The 16,657-nt window shown below is 49.1% G+C and overlaps 1 protein-coding gene across 1 annotated transcript; it reads left to right on the top strand.

Moving 5' to 3' along the window:
• The first annotated feature begins 8,134 nt into the window (after positions 1 to 8,134).
• Positions 8,135 to 11,133, top strand: NEUROD1 (neuronal differentiation 1). The gene is made up of 2 exons (XM_041722862.1): positions 8,135 to 8,197; positions 9,875 to 11,133. Exon 2 carries the CDS (start codon positions 9,886 to 9,888, stop codon positions 10,954 to 10,956), a length of 1,071 nt encoding a protein of 356 aa, XP_041578796.1. The 5' UTR covers positions 8,135 to 8,197; positions 9,875 to 9,885; the 3' UTR covers positions 10,957 to 11,133.
• The last annotated feature ends 5,524 nt before the right edge of the window (positions 11,134 to 16,657 follow it).

The following is a 16,657-nucleotide window of genomic DNA, read 5'->3' as shown; positions in this document are numbered from 1 at the left end:
ACCTGGCATTGAGCATGTTACCTAACCTACATAAGCCAAATTTTTCTCAATTGTCAGATGAGAATATCATAGCTGTTAACTCAGTGCACCTGGAATGTCTTAAGTGCTGAATAAATGTGCGTTGTTGTTTTATCGCCTGCTTTGCAAAGTAGGCAGTACTGTTCGATTATAATTTTTAATGGGTTCATAAGTTCTTATTGAATTAAAGTCAGCATGTTCCTTCTGAAGAAGCCAACAATATTTGCACAAGGTTGTAGAGAATCATGGTCTTTGGTGGCTGTTGGGTCATCTATGTGAAAGCAGGCTGTGGTTTCAGGGTAGTCTGTCTAAGTCTATTGAAATATGTTCTCTCGTTTCTTCTGCAACCAGCCTCGTTCAAGTAGCACCATCTCTTGCTAGAAGCTGCAATAGCCTCCTTTTACCCAACTCACCCTCCGTGTAATCAGGTTTCTATACTGTGGTTAAAATGATCTTCTAAAAATGTAAATCTTATCCAGGCTCATTCACACGGCTCCCAACAGCTCAAAGTTCTTCAATGGAAAGCAGGCTCTGGGACCCGTCTTCCTTTTTGCTACGTCTCCTCTTGCCATTATCCCTCCTCTTCTTAGTGCTACACTGAATGTTTTTAGGTTTTTAAATTTCTCACCCTGCTCTTGCTTCAGGCCCTTTACATATATTCTCTCCACTGCCTGGAAGACTCTTCCCCCAGACCAGCCCCCTTCAGTGAGTAACACCCCCTCCCATTGCCTCTGCTCTGCTAATCTGGGGAGCCCTCCCACATTAGTCTTTACCAGGTTCCTTTGTCCTCAAGCTTTATGGACTGGTGGGTTTTGTTTTCCTTCCCTGCGCTTATCTCCAGTCAGATGTGTGTACACTCGCTTGTGAGTGAATCTTATTAAAGTCTATCTCTTTCATTAGACAGAAAGCTTTGAGAAAGCAGACTAATGTCTCCACGTGTGCCTAGCACCTCGCAGCACAGTGCTTAGCACACAGTGGCACTCAATAGAGATTTGCAGAACACATTTATTACTCATCGACACAGGCAATTTCTGAAAGGAGGGTAATGAAGAGACCAGCTCTCCAAAAATAAACTAAATCTACTTTAGAGCCTTATGTCCAGCTCTGTCTCTATATAGCTTCTGTAACCCAGCACTATGAACCAATGTGAAAAGATAGAACTTTTCTTTTTTCCCCATCAGTCTTTTCCATGAGGTGGGATCCAGGAGTAAATGCAAGGAAGAAGAAAAAAACAAAACAAAACAAACAAACAAAAACAAAAACAACCCACATTTGATTCAGTAGAGGGCTGCTTTAAATTATATCTCCCTCTCTCGGCTTATTTTTTTAGTACCTTGAAAAAAGTTCTCCGCATCTATAAGATGCATAACTTTCTCCTTGTGCCATCAAAGCACCTGAAAGTCTCAGTAAATAATGGCAAGACTCCTAACTCTGGGAAACGAACTAGGGGTGGTGGAAGGGGAGGTGGGTGGGGGTGGGGGTGACTGGGTGACGGGCACTGAGGTAGGCACTTGACGGGATGAGCACTGGGTGTTATTCTATATGTTGGCAAATTGAACACCAATAAAAAATAAATTTATTAAAAAAATAATGGCAAGAGAGCGAGGCTCCCTAGAGTCTGGGTCGTCCTCAGTCCCGAGCCACATCTGCCACCACCTCAGGACCAATCTCCAAGGCAGCCAGAGAGACTGTTGCCCGCGTAATGTACCTGCCGCAGAGCGTGGTGCTCCGGCCTCCCTCCAAGATATAACTCCCTTAGGCTTTGTTCACCTCAGAATGTCAGGATCAGGAGCTCATTCTTTCCCTCTGTGCCTCGTTACTGTGCAAGTGCTCTCGGTAGAGGCCTCAGATCAAGTGACATCTGTCTCTTTTAACCTCTTAGGATGCATGAACTTACAGGTTCCTCTCAACAGTAAGCATGGACCAGAAAGACGCTAGAGGTGCTTAGAGCACCTGAGGGGACTTGGAAAGGTGTCACCAGTGGCGAGAAAACAGGAACATGTAAAGGGTTGGTGGAGGGCACAGCAGACGCCAGGGTCTAATTTACACTCTTGGCAATACCGGCTGTATCTGCCTCATCAAATTAAACAGTTGTCAAGGAAAAGAAAAAGAGTTTTGGAGAAGCTCATGTAGTTACCAACGGGTAGAGGAGACTTTGTCTTACATCAGGCAACTGTGGACGCCTCACCTCACAGCTTCTCACCATATACTGGGATCATAGGGGTGGCCAATTCCCTTTGAGGTAACTCTAGGCATTCACACTCCTCTCCCTGGTGCCTTCCTGGTCCCTCTTTTTTCTTGCAGAACCAGCTTTGCCTGCTTAGTGAAAGAATAAGTCAATGAGTATGAGCGATAAAAGTCTCAGATCATCAGACCATCTCACAAAGGAACAAAGATCCCACAGGAGGAAAAGAGACTGGGGTGTTTATCCATAACCCGGGAAGTCCTTTTTAAAATCCAGTCCCGTCGCAAGTAGATCCTGTTATAACATCATTGTTTGTAAAACGCCTAGAGCTTAGGCACATTTGTCACTTAGGTATGTATATATGTGTTTAAGTATTTATCTGTTTATTTATTATTACAGCTCAGCTTCATAATCAGATCATCCTGTTTGGGCCCCAAAAGTGGCTTGTCACTGGATAAAAGTAATTTCCCATGGCAGGTGCTCCCAGCAGGTGGCTGCTCACAGTACCTGCATCAAAAAGGTAGATTTAGTCAGAGATTTTATTTTAATATGAAATCTGTATTGCAGCCTGAGCCACTACTGGGTGATGTGCCAAAATTCATGTCTGCAGCATGATTTATTATGTGAAAATACCACAGAACTAATCAGTGGAGTTACTAATTAATACAAATCTGCATTTTTTGCATAAGCAATTAGTGCAAGGAGAGAGCAGTGAAAGAGGAAGTTTGACTCCTTTAATCTCAGTGCCTACTCAAGCAGAAAGACCCACCAGGGCCAAACTCCAAGATCTACATTTGGAATTTCCCCCCCTTTGATTAGTTAAAGACATAAAAGGTCAAATTATCAATATTTAATTCATGTGAAATGTATTTGTTAAAGAAAAAAAGAAAACATTTTGTTTAAGGAAAGGAAGCCTCTAGGTGTAAATTCCTGAATCAAAAATAATTATGTTTTCCATTCAGTAGAGTCTGAATAATATTTAATAAGGATTCCGATTGCTAATAATAATGACATTTAAAAATTACATCATTGCTAGGGGGAAGGGTGTGTGGCATATGCTTCTATGAAGAAATCAGCAAAGGTGCTTGTTCTCCTGAGTCACATCTCTACTAGACTTTTTTCCCAGTGTATTTTGGAGGTCACGTGTATGAAGATGCAATATTCTAAATTCAGTATTTAGATAGCGTGGCTCGCCAAATCTGAGCAAAGAATGCCACTTAACTTGAGTTGGTTTATTTCCACATTGATTTCAGAGAAATTGCTTATTGTGTGAATAACCTGAGCGTTGAAAGGGTGGTGGCGATGAAAAAATATATCATCAATAAAAGGTACACTCCATATCAAAAAAGCAAAACTAAAAAAAAGGAAAAAAAACCCTTTTTAAAGATGTTTTATTATTTCTGTGCACAGCAAATAAGAATTCATTTTGATTTCGATGCCGTGTGGCAAATAAGTGCAACTATCTTTCCGAAAGTCGTTTAACAAATCGTTTCTTTGTTTCAGGCTTGCCAAGCTCCCATGATATTTTACAGCCCTTCCCTCACCCCTAAACCTGGATATCTAGTTTTCCAGGGAACTTGCTCTGAAAGAAGGTGGCTAATTAAATGCAGATTTCCAGGGCTCTCTCATTAAAAGTTCGCATGGGGTGGTCGATGGTTTTGCGAAAGAAGCCAGAGAGGAAAGAGCCAAAGGCTGCTGCTGGAAGGGGTTTTGTGAACCTTCGCAGGGCGCAGCTCGAGGCCCGCGCGGCGGGAGTTGTCCAGGGTGCTGATACCTGGAGGAAGCGGCTTCCCGCAGCCGCCCGGGGCTGGACACCTGGCTCCCCGGGCCTGGCGGGGCGCGACCCGGGACCGCCGGCGGGAGGGGGGGACCCGCAGCAGCCTTTGTGCAGGGGTTGCCAGGGGGGGGCGCGGGGGCGTCCCTGCTCCGGCACCTGCCGGCGAGACCTCAAGCTGTTCCCCACGCGCCGTCCCTTTAGGCCCCCACCTGAGAGCAGGTGCGCCCACCAGCACACACTCGTGCACACACATGAGTGCACCCACACCCACACGCTCCCATTCGCAGTCTCGCGCTCGTGTGCGCTCACGGGCAGGTTCACACGCACTGGGGCACCCGGGCACACGCGCGCACACACACAGCGCCGCTGGCGCACGAGGCCGGGGCGCTCCTGCGGGGACCTGCGCCGACGTCCACGGGGGCACGCGGGGTGGACGGCTGGCGGAAAGCCCCTCACTTGTGACCGACAGCCAGGCGCCCTAAGGGGAGCCGCTGCCCCCTCCCTCCTCCCCCCCCCCCGCCCCGGGGGACGAGGAGGACCTAAATAATAAATAAAAGAGCACAGGCAGGCCGAGCCGGGGAGGCCCGGTGCTAAATCACTTCCCAAATCACAGCCGCCTTGTGCTCCATCCAATAGCTCTAAGCGATTTGTGGGGCTGGGGGTTGGAATCAATCCCCCCCCCCCCGTTCTCGCAGGTGCAATATGAATCAATTATCTTAATTAAGATTATGCCGCAAGCCCAGGAGGTTTGGGGAGGACGGGTTTTGCGCTCGGGGCGACGGCGAGGCATTTTAATAGCTTCTCTCCCGCTCGCGGCTTTCCTCCCGCCGCCGGGCTGTCGAGTCCGGGCAGCTCCAGCCTCTGGCCAGGACCCGGGCGCCCGGAGGCCTCCCCGGAGGCGTGGGCGCAAACCTGGCGCGGCGCCGGCGGTCTGGGCGGGGGCGGGGGCGGGGGTGGGGGTGCGCCCCGCTGCATCCCCCTCCGGCTTACAAAGGCCTCCTGTGAAAGGCCTACTCTAGCTCTAGGCCCCATGCGCCCTTGGCCCCTGCGCCCCGGGTCTCGCCCGCCCCCAGGTGCCCCCCACCCCACCTCTTCTGGAGGGGGCTGAGGCCAGGACACCCGCTCCTGGGAGAGGGGCCGGGAGAGGACGCGGGCGCCGCTCGAGGTCGGTGGGGACCACCCGGGCCACGCTCGATGCTTTCGTTGCGCGCAAGCCTCCCTCTGCCAGAGCGAGCATCTGTCTCGGCGAGAACCAGGTCACCGCCGGGGACGCAGGCCCTGCCCCTGCTCGTCCTGGAGGCCCCGCGGAGGCGTCGAGCACCCACCCCGCCCCCACCCCGCCCCGCCCCGCCGCGCCCGGGCCGCGCGCCCCCTCCCGCCCCCTTCCCGCCCGCGCTCCTGCTGCCGCTTTAACGGCCGGGACCGCCCGGCCCGCGCCGCGCGCTCCTAGCGGGGACCCGGGGGGCGACAGATTTGGGGCATTGCTCGAGGGCAGTGAGTCATGAAAGCGGCTTTTGTTCCCCGCGCGTGCGGTTCGCGTGCCGCTCAGCAGCCTGCGGCGCCGGGTGGGGAGGGAGCGCGGCCCGGAGCCCGCCGCCCACCCGCAGCGCGAGCGCAGGGACGGGGCGACCACTGCGGCCCCGCGGAGGGGGAGGGGGGCCTGCGGGTGTGGACCCCGAGTCCGAGGCGGGGGAGGCGGGCGCGGGGGCTGCTTCTAGGCCTCATCTCCTCCGCACAGAAGGCCCCCCAGTACCTCGGGCCTGCACCCCCCCCGCCCCCCGGGCCTGCCTCCTGCGCTCTCCGGGCGCCAAGACCCCCCCCCTCATTGACATTCCCCGCGCAGAGGAGGGTTCGCACCCCAGCCCAGGACCAGCCACCGTGACCCCGGACCCCGCCAGGTCTCTGGAACACCCCGGAGCGGCCTTGCCTTTGTACAAATGCCCAGGCGTGGGCGAACGACGGACGGGCACGGGGATTAGGGGTGAATTTAGTAGAAGGAGAGGGAAGCAACGGGGCTAATACTTCGTGCACCTTGCAAACTGGACTCGTGGCTGGCGAACGCCCGGGGCCTTTCCTGCCCTGGAACACCTGGCTCCAGGGAGACCCTCCTGATGTCGCAGACTGAGGGAGCTTGGCTTCCCCGGGGGAGGAGGGATCTCCTAGGTCATCCCCCCCATCTTTGGGTAGCTGGAGCCATCTCTTCCATCCGCCCCTTAACATTTACCCCCCCCCACACACACACACAAAGCTCCTCTAAAACCCAGAGGGAGGGCCGGGCCGCGGGTTCTGCACCCCCAGCCGCTGGGGGCTGGCCAGGACAGTGGGGACACTTGGGCCCACCCTGCAGCAAGTGTCCTCACACCTGCCTGTTGTGGTCCCTCCTTAACTTCGATGCCCTCTGGGTTTTAACCCATCACTGACGACTCAGAGGGTACAGGGGAGGGAAATGAGACAGGCTCCCGGGTGAATCCTTCTAACTTCCCCTGAGCTCTTCCTACACTGACCAGCGGAAACTCCCTACAGCTCCGCTCTGGGAAACTCAGCATAATTCAGTTTACGCTTTGGGCACCGGGTCAGGGCGCACAGCCCTTTATTCCCCTTTCAGATTCGCGCCTTCCAGCCACCAGTGATCTCCTTAGGACCCTCTTCCCCTCTCCACTCTTGCCCCTCCGGTTCCCAGAGGCACCTGGCTTCAGCCGCTCAACCCTGACACTGTTTGCAAACTCGAGGGGGCTTTTAGGGCGATTGCCTTTAAATAAACATTCCAAGTTCGACGCATTCCTTGGAAGGGGCACCGGGTCTGGGAGGGACAGGATGTTAGTCAACGGAGGATTAGAGACGGAGCTGCTGGAGGAGGAATGGCAAAGGTGGGCTGTCTATGACTACAACCTGCCCGGGGAGGAGTGAATGATCATTCAAATCGCCAAACACAAATACTCTTAGGGAATCTCCATGACCTTTGCTTGACAGGTGGAGGTTAGTTGAGTCAAGTGAGAGTCTGTGAGGTCTGGAGGAGTCCTGGCCATTAACCCCCTCCAGAGCCCTGCCAAAGGCCTTTCCCGAAAGAGGAGCAAAGAAAAGACCCACTCGGTGTAGGCCCTGCTTGCTCCCTTTGAGAGGGCTCGTGGGAACCAGGCGCCTTTTGCAGGTCGGCGGTGCAGGGGCAGCCTGGGGCGGGAACAGGGGGCGTCGGCGGGGGAGGGGGGCATCCTCTGCGAGGATCCAATGGCCTTGGCGGAAAAGGCATTAGAATCCAAGCATCAGAGGAGCCCCCGAAGCTTTCACACGGAGAGTTCTGGGACCGCAAGAGCCAAGGCCTGAGCGCGCCCAGCCTGCGCCCGGGCCCAGCGGTGATGTACGGGGGGCCTCGGGGACAGAGGCCGCTGAAGGCGAGGCGCCCCAGGCTGCACGTGTGCTGGGGGCAGTGACAGGCACGACATTTCTGCCGTCGAGGCTGGGCCTGGGCGAGCCGGGGACGGAGGCCGCGCTGGCAGACCAACCCTGTGCGCCAGGCCGGTAGGTTTCCTTCGGGGTTGGGCGGGGATGAGGGGATGGCGGGGGAGACCCCGAGGCGGGCGAGCCCGGGAGGGCAGCAAGTCTGGGGCGCGCCCCGGCGGCCACGGGGCCAGGCCAGGCCGCTCCCCCGCGCGCCTCGCTCCCGGGGCTCCCGTGCGCGCCCCGACGCCGGCCGCCCTCTCCCATCGGAGCCCCCCCCTGCAGCCCCCTCCCCCGCGCCCCCTCTCCCTTCTGCCGCCTGAAAGGGTTAATCTCTCCTGCGGGTAAAAACAGGTCCGCGGAGTCTCTAACTGGCGACAGATGGGCCACTTTCTTCTGGCCACAAAGGGGCCGGAATGGAGCGCTCCGCGGCATACAAATGGGCGGGTCACGTGGCCGCCGGCTCCTGGCTGGACCGGGAGGACCATATGGCGCATGCCGGGGAGGCAGGAGCTGGGGCGGGGGCAGGGCTGGGGGAGCGGGCCGGGGGGCGGGGTGGGGAGGGCGGGGGAGCGCGCGGCCCGGACGCGTGCGCAGGCGCGGGGCGCACGGACCTGCGGGCGCTCGGCTCCCCGCCCCGCCTGCGCGCGGCCCCGGCCCGCGGCTATATAACCCGGGCGCCCGCGGCCGGCGCGCGAGGAGCTCGCCCCACGCACGAGGCGCGGCGTCCGGGGCCCGGGGTTATGAGCCCGCCACTGCTCAGGACCCACTAACCGCCGCAGGTAAGCACGGCCCTCGCCTCGCTGCCGGGGATCCAGGCGGTCGCCGAAGCCCCGGGCGTCCCCGCACGGATCCCGGGGCCCCGGACGCGCGCGTGCATCCACGGGCATCCCTCCCTCCCCACGCCACGCCGCGGGCAAACCCGCTCGCAGCTCGGCTCGCGTCCATCACCCAGCGCTGGCTCTCCAATTAAAAAAAAAAAAATGTTTTAGCGTTTTGGTTTTGGGGGGGGCCTCTTTGGGGTTTTGTGAATAATGCACCCCAACTCTGATGATTGGCTTGCTGGTGGTGATTTCAAAGTCCTGGAAGCAAATGACTACTTGACTTTCTCACTCCTTCTAGTAAGGGAAAAAAAGAAAAAATAAAAAGAATTAGAAAAAAAAAGAAAAAGAAAAAGGAAAGCCCTGTCACCAAGATGCATTTTGTGTGCATGTGTGTTATACGCGATTGGAAGTGCCGAGTTATCGTTTCAGTGACTAAAAGGGACATTTGAGACGCGGAGTATATTCCCCCACCCCACCCCCCACACCCCATCCCCAAATAACCCACTTGACAGGTAGTTGAGTTGGGAGGGAGGGGGGATGTGGAGACCCGGAGAGGAACCGACTCCTGCTACCTGTTACTGCTTCCGAGGCGGCCGAGTCCCCAGCAGCCAGCGCAGGAGCCAGAAATTCAGTTATTTCACTAAAGGCTCTTTTTTTTTTTTTTTTTTAATTTTCTTTATTAGAAGCGGCAACTTCGCTCTTGCCAATCGCTGACCATCATAATTACTCAATCTTTTTAAAGAGAGGTTTGAGGCGAACTTTGAAAAGCCCCCAATAAAGAGCGGGCGGCCCTTTCAATGGGCTGTTTATTAGAGAGGAGCCTCCCGCACCTGATCCCAGGCGCCGGGCAGGGCGCTGTGCGCGGTGCCCCGGCCTCGCCCCGGAGCCTGCGCGTTTGTACAAGGTGGAAATTCAGCGGAGGGACAGTGATGGGGGGCGAGGGGGGAGGAAGGCGAGGCTGGCACGGGAGCCCCCTGCCCACGTCTGTTGCCACACGTTTCGTTGATGGCGAATTAATTGGAGGGGAGCTACTTTTTCTCCGGCTCGCATTTGCTCTTCAGTCTGGGGGTAGTGTGTAATCTTCTTAAAAATCACTGCCACCGTTAGTGAACAAATTACGTAATGGCCCTTTGCAGCTGTAATCGCCAGGGCAGAGAAGGGGACGCCCAGAATTGGGATTTTTTTTTCCCAAACTCATCATTTTATGTGTGTGTGTGTGTAGTTGTGAGTGACTTTGAACTCACGCAGATAAAGGTGGGTAGTCTGGGGGGGGGGGAAGCAAACAAACATGAAGTAGTGGAAATGCATGCTCATTTTCACGCATGCATCTCTCTGCCGCCTGAGCACCATAAACACACTTTCACCCATCGCTAGGAAACACACCTGCTCGCTCTGTCCCCCACCTGCGGCGCTGCCCTCTGTCCCGGGGGCCTGTTGTCAATCAGGCCAGCTAAGTTTTTCTTAGGAGCATCTGTCTGGTCAGCAGCGGTCACTCCCGCGCGCGTGCATCTCTGCCAGGTTAGGGAGCGGGGGCGCGGGGAAGGCGCGGTCCTTGGCGAGCCTAGCGCTTTTCTCCTTTTCTCTCTGTTCCTCTCCCCCCTCCTCCCCCCTGCCCACGCCCCCTGTTGAATGTAGGAAACCGCATCATGACCAAATCGTACAGCGAGAGCGGGCTGATGGGCGAGCCTCAGCCCCAGGGTCCTCCCAGCTGGACGGACGAATGTCTCAGTTCTCAGGACGAGGAGCACGAGGCAGACAAGAAGGAGGACGACCTGGAAGCCATGAACGCCGAGGAGGACTCGCTGAGGAACGGCGGCGAGGAGGAGGACGAGGACGAGGACCTGGAGGAGGAGGAGGAAGAGGAGGAGGAGGACGACGACCAGAAGCCCAAGAGGCGCGGCCCCAAAAAGAAGAAGATGACCAAGGCGCGCCTGGAGCGCTTCAAGCTGCGGCGCATGAAGGCCAACGCCCGGGAGCGCAACCGCATGCACGGGCTCAACGCGGCCCTGGACAACCTGCGCAAGGTGGTGCCCTGCTACTCCAAGACGCAGAAGCTGTCCAAGATCGAGACGCTGCGCCTGGCCAAGAACTACATCTGGGCGCTGTCGGAGATCCTGCGCTCGGGCAAGAGCCCCGACCTGGTCTCCTTCGTCCAGACTCTGTGCAAGGGCCTGTCGCAGCCCACCACCAACCTGGTCGCCGGCTGCCTGCAGCTCAACCCTCGGACCTTCCTGCCCGAGCAGAGCCAGGACGTGCCCCCGCACCTGCCGGCGGCCAGCGCCGCGTTCCCGGGGCACCCGTTCCCCTACCAGTCCCCGGGGCTGCCCAGCCCGCCCTACGGCACCATGGACAGCTCCCACGTCTTCCACCTGAAGCCGCCGCCGCACGCCTACAGCGCGGCGCTGGAGCCCTTCTTCGAGAGCCCCCTGACCGACTGCGCCAGCCCCGCCTTCGACGGGCCGCTCAGCCCGCCGCTCAGCATCAACGGCAACTTCTCCTTCAAGCACGAACCGTCCGCCGAGTTCGAGAAGAGCTACGCCTTCTCCATGCACTACCCCGCGGCGACCCTGGCAGGGCCGCAGAGCCACGCCTCGATCTTCCCGGGCGCCGCCGGCCCGCGCTGCGAGATCCCCATAGACAGCATCGTGCCCTTCGAGAGCCACCCGCATCACGAGCGAGCCATGAGCGCCCAGCTCAATGCCATCTTCCACGACTAGGGGGGCGCGTCGGCTTCAGCATCCCCCTCCCCTCCCCGCCCCCCCCCGGGAGGGGCGCCCACGTGCCCACTGTGCTCGCGGCGACCCTGGTGTTTACAAAAGGCAGCCCTCTGGGCACTATTGCTGCAAAGTGCAAATACTCCAAGCTCCGAGTGATAGATGTATTTATTGTCGTTACTGCCTTTGGGAGAAACAGGGGATCAAAGTTCCTGTTCACCTTATGTATTATTTTCTATAGCTCTTCTATTTTAAAATAATAATAATAATAATAATAAAAAGTAATACAGTAAAAAAAAAAAAAAAAGCACCACAAATTTGGTGTAGCTGTATTCAGATCATATGAATTATCTGATCGGGATAACAAAATCACAAGCAATAATTAGGATCTATGCAATTTTTAAACTAGTAATGGGCCAATTAAAATATATATAAATATATATTTTTCAACCAGCATTTTACTACTTGTTACCTTTCCCATGCTGAATTATTTTGTTGTGATTTTGTACAGAATTTTTAATGACTTTTTATAATGTGGATTTCCTATTTTAAAACCATGCAGCTTCATCAATTTTTATACATATCAGAAAAGTAGAATTATATCTAATTTATACAAAATAATTTAACTAATTTAAACCAGCAGAAAAGTGCTTAGAAAGTTATTGTGTTGCCTTAGCACTTCTTTCCTCTCTAATTGTAAAAAAAAAAAAAAAACAAACCCACAATTGCACAATTTGAGCAATTCATTTCACTTTAAAGTCTTTCCTTCTCCTTAAAATGAAAACCAGATCCATAACTCTTAAGAGGATAAAAAAAAAAGGAGAGAGATGTAGTCCCTATCAAAACATATCAATTCATTACTTGCACAAGCTTGTATATACATATTATAAACAAATGCCAACATACCCTTCTTTAAATCAAAAGCTGCTTGACTATCACATACAATTTGCACTGTTTCTTTTTAGTCTTTTACTCCTTTGCATTCCATGATTTTACAGAGAATCTGAAGCTATTGATGTTTCCAGAAAATATAAATGCATGATTTTATACATAGTCACACAAATGGTGGTTTGTCATTATATTCATGTAATAAATCTGAGCCTAAATCTAATCAGGTTGTTAATGTTGGGATTTATACCTATTGTAGTCAATTAGTACAGTAGCTTAAATAAATTCAAACCATTTAATTCATAATTAGAACAATAGCTATTGCATGTAAAATGCAGTCCAGAATAAGTGCTGTTTGAGATGTGATACTGGTACCACTGGAATCGATCTGTACTGTAATCTTGTTTGTAATCCTGTATATTATGGTGTAATGCACAATTTAGAAAACACTCATCCAGTTGCAATAAAATAGTATTGAAAATCTGGCCAATTGTTGCATTTCTTCTGAAAGTGATTTTTTTAAGCATAAATAATTCCTAAGCAGGATAATTGCTTTATTTGCTGAATTAAAAAAAAATACGAAATGCTGTTTGTAGAATAAAATAAAGGACAAAAGTTTACTTTAGTATACTCTCTAGTCTGTTTGTCTCGGTTAGGGAGTCACCAGCTCTCTGTAAAGATAATGAAAGAACCTAACTCATATTTCATTACGTGGAATATGAGGCTGGGGGGTGGGGTGGAGAGACAAACGGTTGTGTTTTTGCTTTTCTTTGTTTTAAGTGCCTTCACTTTTAGCTTCTTGGTTTCTATTCTTTTAAACGATTATGGTATATTTTCCCCCTATTTTTTTTTAAAGGGGCATTTAGTTCATTATTCACAAGCAGACACGAGCAAGTGCCCTAGCTTAGTTTGCCTATACATTTAAAATGTATAGAAGAAAACTTTACCATTTTCTTAGTGCTTTGTTATCTGTACATTTCCCTGCACTGAACTGCAAATCAGGACTATCACAAAGTACCGTTGGCACTTTGCAAACCAGCACTATCCCCAGAGAAAAGTTACGCACCTCCAGAAAATGTCAGGGGGGAACGATTGAATTAATCTAAAGAATCCAAGAAGTGGCATTTTGTAATTATTTTATGAACATCTTGTGATGATTTCAGTAATTTTTTTTTTTCCGGGAGAAAATGGTAACGAGTTATTTGTACTCAAGAACATGCTATTTGTAGTATAATATATTTTAGGATGATACAATTGTGTCCCTTCCCTTTTTGGAATGCTAAATAGAACTCAGTGGAAAAAACTTACAGATGACTCTGTCCATTGTTAAGTCCACCAAAAAAAAAAAAAAAAGTTTGGCATTTTTCTTCCTCTGGATGTATTGACTGACAGGAATGCTTCCTAGGGAATAACGTTTTGGCACTTGTGCCCTGGCTGTACCACGGTGCTCTGATTACTGTCATTAGTAACTCCATTGTTCCTCCTCTGATTCCGATGCCACATTGGATGACTACCTCTCTTCCCAAGCTTGTTCCTTTAATCTCCTTCTCATTGGTGATTTAGGGGTTCCAGAAAGCTGACCTCATTTAGCAAACTGCTCCAGAAAAATGTGAGTAATCTAATGGACAAGAACAATTAGCCATACTAATAACATTGCCAATGGGGCTATGTCAAGCTGTGACAGTAGCAGTAAGGAATACTTCAACATTAAAAAATGTTGAGTTCAATTTAAAATACATCATTTTAACATGTTTTCCATCAGCCTTCATCAGATGACAGAAATACTTTTAAGTTAGTCTCAACTTTATCCAAAATTCAATCATCTCATTCCAAGTGAATCAGAGTTGTTATTTTGAAATCAAGCTGTTGCTTCTAGGATTGCTCTCACTGTTCTTACTTTAAGAGACGTAATACTGATAAGATATATGAACATTGCCAGCCTTCCAGCCTAGGGGACCATGAAGTGAACATTCAGATCTGATGTGATCTATTCAGCAGCTCAATTTCACCTATAATCAAAAGTATACATCTTCATGCAGACTAAAAACTGTTGCTCTAGTAAACAGGAGAAATAAGAAGAGAATGCATGTTAAGGACACCAGCTTTTAAAACATCAAGCAAGGAGATATCTATACTGTGGATTTTTTTTCCTTTTCTTTTTCTTTTTGGTAAGGTAGAAATACAGACTATAAGTCAGTTTCTTTTTCTTTCATTTTGCCTATATAACTTCATTCTAAAACATAAGGATTCTTTCAGTCAGTCAAGGAGTAACTCACATGCCACCATCTTTTATTCAAAGGCAGGCACAGATGTTCCTTCTGCAGGGGAGGTTTTAATTTATGAAAATGATATTGTTTATGCATGAATGAACTGAATGCACTCTGCATAACACACAGCACTTCCATCTGATCAGAGAAATACCACAGAACCAGTGCCAATGTCAGAAACATATTCTACAAATTTACTCACTTAAATGTTTAATGAATATTTGGAAGGCATTTTCAAACCACAAGAAACCTTTTCAATTATCTTTTTCTTTTCTTTTTCAATTGCCACTAATATTTAAAAGAGAATCGGTTTTTATAATTGGCTAATGCCTATATCTAGCTAATAAGAAAAGAAAATGTTTTACTAAGTGAAAAACCAACCAAAAGAAACACTGGCAACTTTAGCATCATTGGAAAAAAAAATCTTTAAGTGTTGATGTATATTGCTTGTTCTGAGTAACATTTAGGGCTCCTTTATCTTGGACAATTACTATTCCTATTAAGTAGGAAGCTTAGATCTACTTCTCTAATGTGAAAATGCTCTAAAGAGTTATTTCCAGGAAAGAAAAAAAAAACTGTTATTTAAAAATCAACAGTCAGTTTCATGGTGGGAGATGAAATTTGGCTAAATATTTTAACCAGTGCATAATTCCCTTTGAATAGAACACTGCATAACTTAGATTTCATTTACATCACCAACTGCATTCATACAGCATGATCTACTTTTAATCCTAAAAAATACAATTAAATGCAAATTAAAATGAAGAATTATAATATCTTAAGAACGTTCTGATAATTTTAGGTTTATAATACGATACAGTATAATAACATTTGCAACAAATTAGAAGTGTTCTAATGTATTAATCTTAAAAAAGTCCCTATGTTTTTACATTTGAAAGTCTATAATTCTTACAAAATTAATGCATTTCTGAAGGAAGCTAGCAATTACTAAAATGATATATGGATCATTAGCTAGCAGTTTGAAGCAAGCTGTTTTAGTTCTATAATTAAACAAGAGATTTAAAGTGAAAATATCTATTAAACAATTAATAAAACTAGGCTTCAAATGTAGACTGATTTTTGTCCTAATGGGAATTGTAAAACAGGAAAGCCATGCTTAAACTAAACTGAAACCTCCACTCTTCCCTTTTCCTCTCCCTTCGTCATGATTTATTTCCTAAAAACTACCTAAATAAAATCTTTAATCCCAGGGTCTGATAAAGAATAAAAGAGCCAATGCAACATCTTGTGGAACACCAGGACTGAGAATTCTTGTTGCTACCATTGCACAGAGGCATTCTGGCGTCAGATACATAGTGATTTGTATGGTGGCATAATCATTGGCTCCTGGCCAGGCATTATGTTTCAGAGGACACTATTGTCAAGAACCATTCAACTAGAAATCTGCACTGTATGCACTCAAAAGTTGAGATCATCTGCCTTCCCATGTCAGGAAGAATTTTGTGCTGGCAATTGACTCATAGACTCTTCACACTCACTAACACTTGGTTCAATGACTCTGATGGAATTAGCTGGATAACCAAACTAGTGGCATTGACAAGACAAGGCCTCAGTCTCCCGGGACTTCGGTTCAAATTGTGAATTTTAAGATGTCTTAAAATGCAGAGTCTTATGGAAATGCTGGATGAAATCTTCAGATACATTAGATGTGGATTTGGCCATCTAAACATTATTGTGCTAGTTGTCTAGCTAATAGGGAAGTGGATAGGGACAATAATAATTTTTATAGATCCCCAGGTATAGAGCAATCCAAAGGGATATATCCCCTTGTGAAATAACATCTAGAGATAAAAGAATAGATTTAATCTCACATTTATGGGGAATCTTGGTAACTTACTTTGCTCTTAACAAGATTAAAAGCTACCCCTGCTTTAAGCTTTGATGTCTTAAGGACACACCTCCAGAAAGATGGCCTCACGTGCTTACTAGGTCAGGGCTAAGTGCTCTCTGCTCATTTATGAATTTCAGAACTAAAGCAGCCCTGTGCCTTATTTTACAGATGAAGGCACTGCAGAAAGTTGGGATACCTAGATCCTCGTATGACTGGTTTCCTTTCTTCATTCAAGTTCTAGTTCAAACGCCACATCCTCAAATCCCGATATGAAGTAGCAACCTCACCAAAATCAAAATTATGATTGCCCCTTCCCTTTTCCAGAGCATTACTTGCTTGCTTATTTGTTTCACTTATTTTTAAATTATCTGTTATAAGAACAGGACCTTTTAAAAAAAATATTTGTTGTTTCCCTAGTGCTTCACAAGAACAGAAGCCTTGTTTCTTGTTTCTCTGTTACTCAGAAGATCTAGAAGATGCTCAAAAATAATAACATTCCAAGAAAATCAAACCACACTAATCTAATGCTGAAGCTGTTATAAATCGAGTTGGTTGAGAATGGGAGAGGACCATAAATGATTCTCAGCTCAGTGAAAGTTATAAGCACTAATTCTAGAAAAAGAGAACAATTGACACTAGTTTCTTTCTTTCCTTTTTTTTTTTTGACACTAGTTTCTTATAACATGGTGCCAAACAT

The sequence above is a fragment of the Vulpes lagopus genome, chromosome 11, assembly GCF_018345385.1.
Source record: "Vulpes lagopus strain Blue_001 chromosome 11, ASM1834538v1, whole genome shotgun sequence".
In the NCBI taxonomy this organism is placed as follows: domain Eukaryota; kingdom Metazoa; phylum Chordata; class Mammalia; order Carnivora; family Canidae; genus Vulpes; species Vulpes lagopus.
The sequence above is the reverse complement of the archived record's forward strand: the minus strand, read 5'-3'. Positions and strand labels throughout refer to the sequence as shown.

Excerpts from the sequence above, each read along its gene's own strand:
- NEUROD1 (XM_041722862.1), top strand. The coding sequence starts at position 9,886 with ATGACCAAATCGTACAGCGAGAGCGGGCTGATGGGCGAGCCTCAGCCC.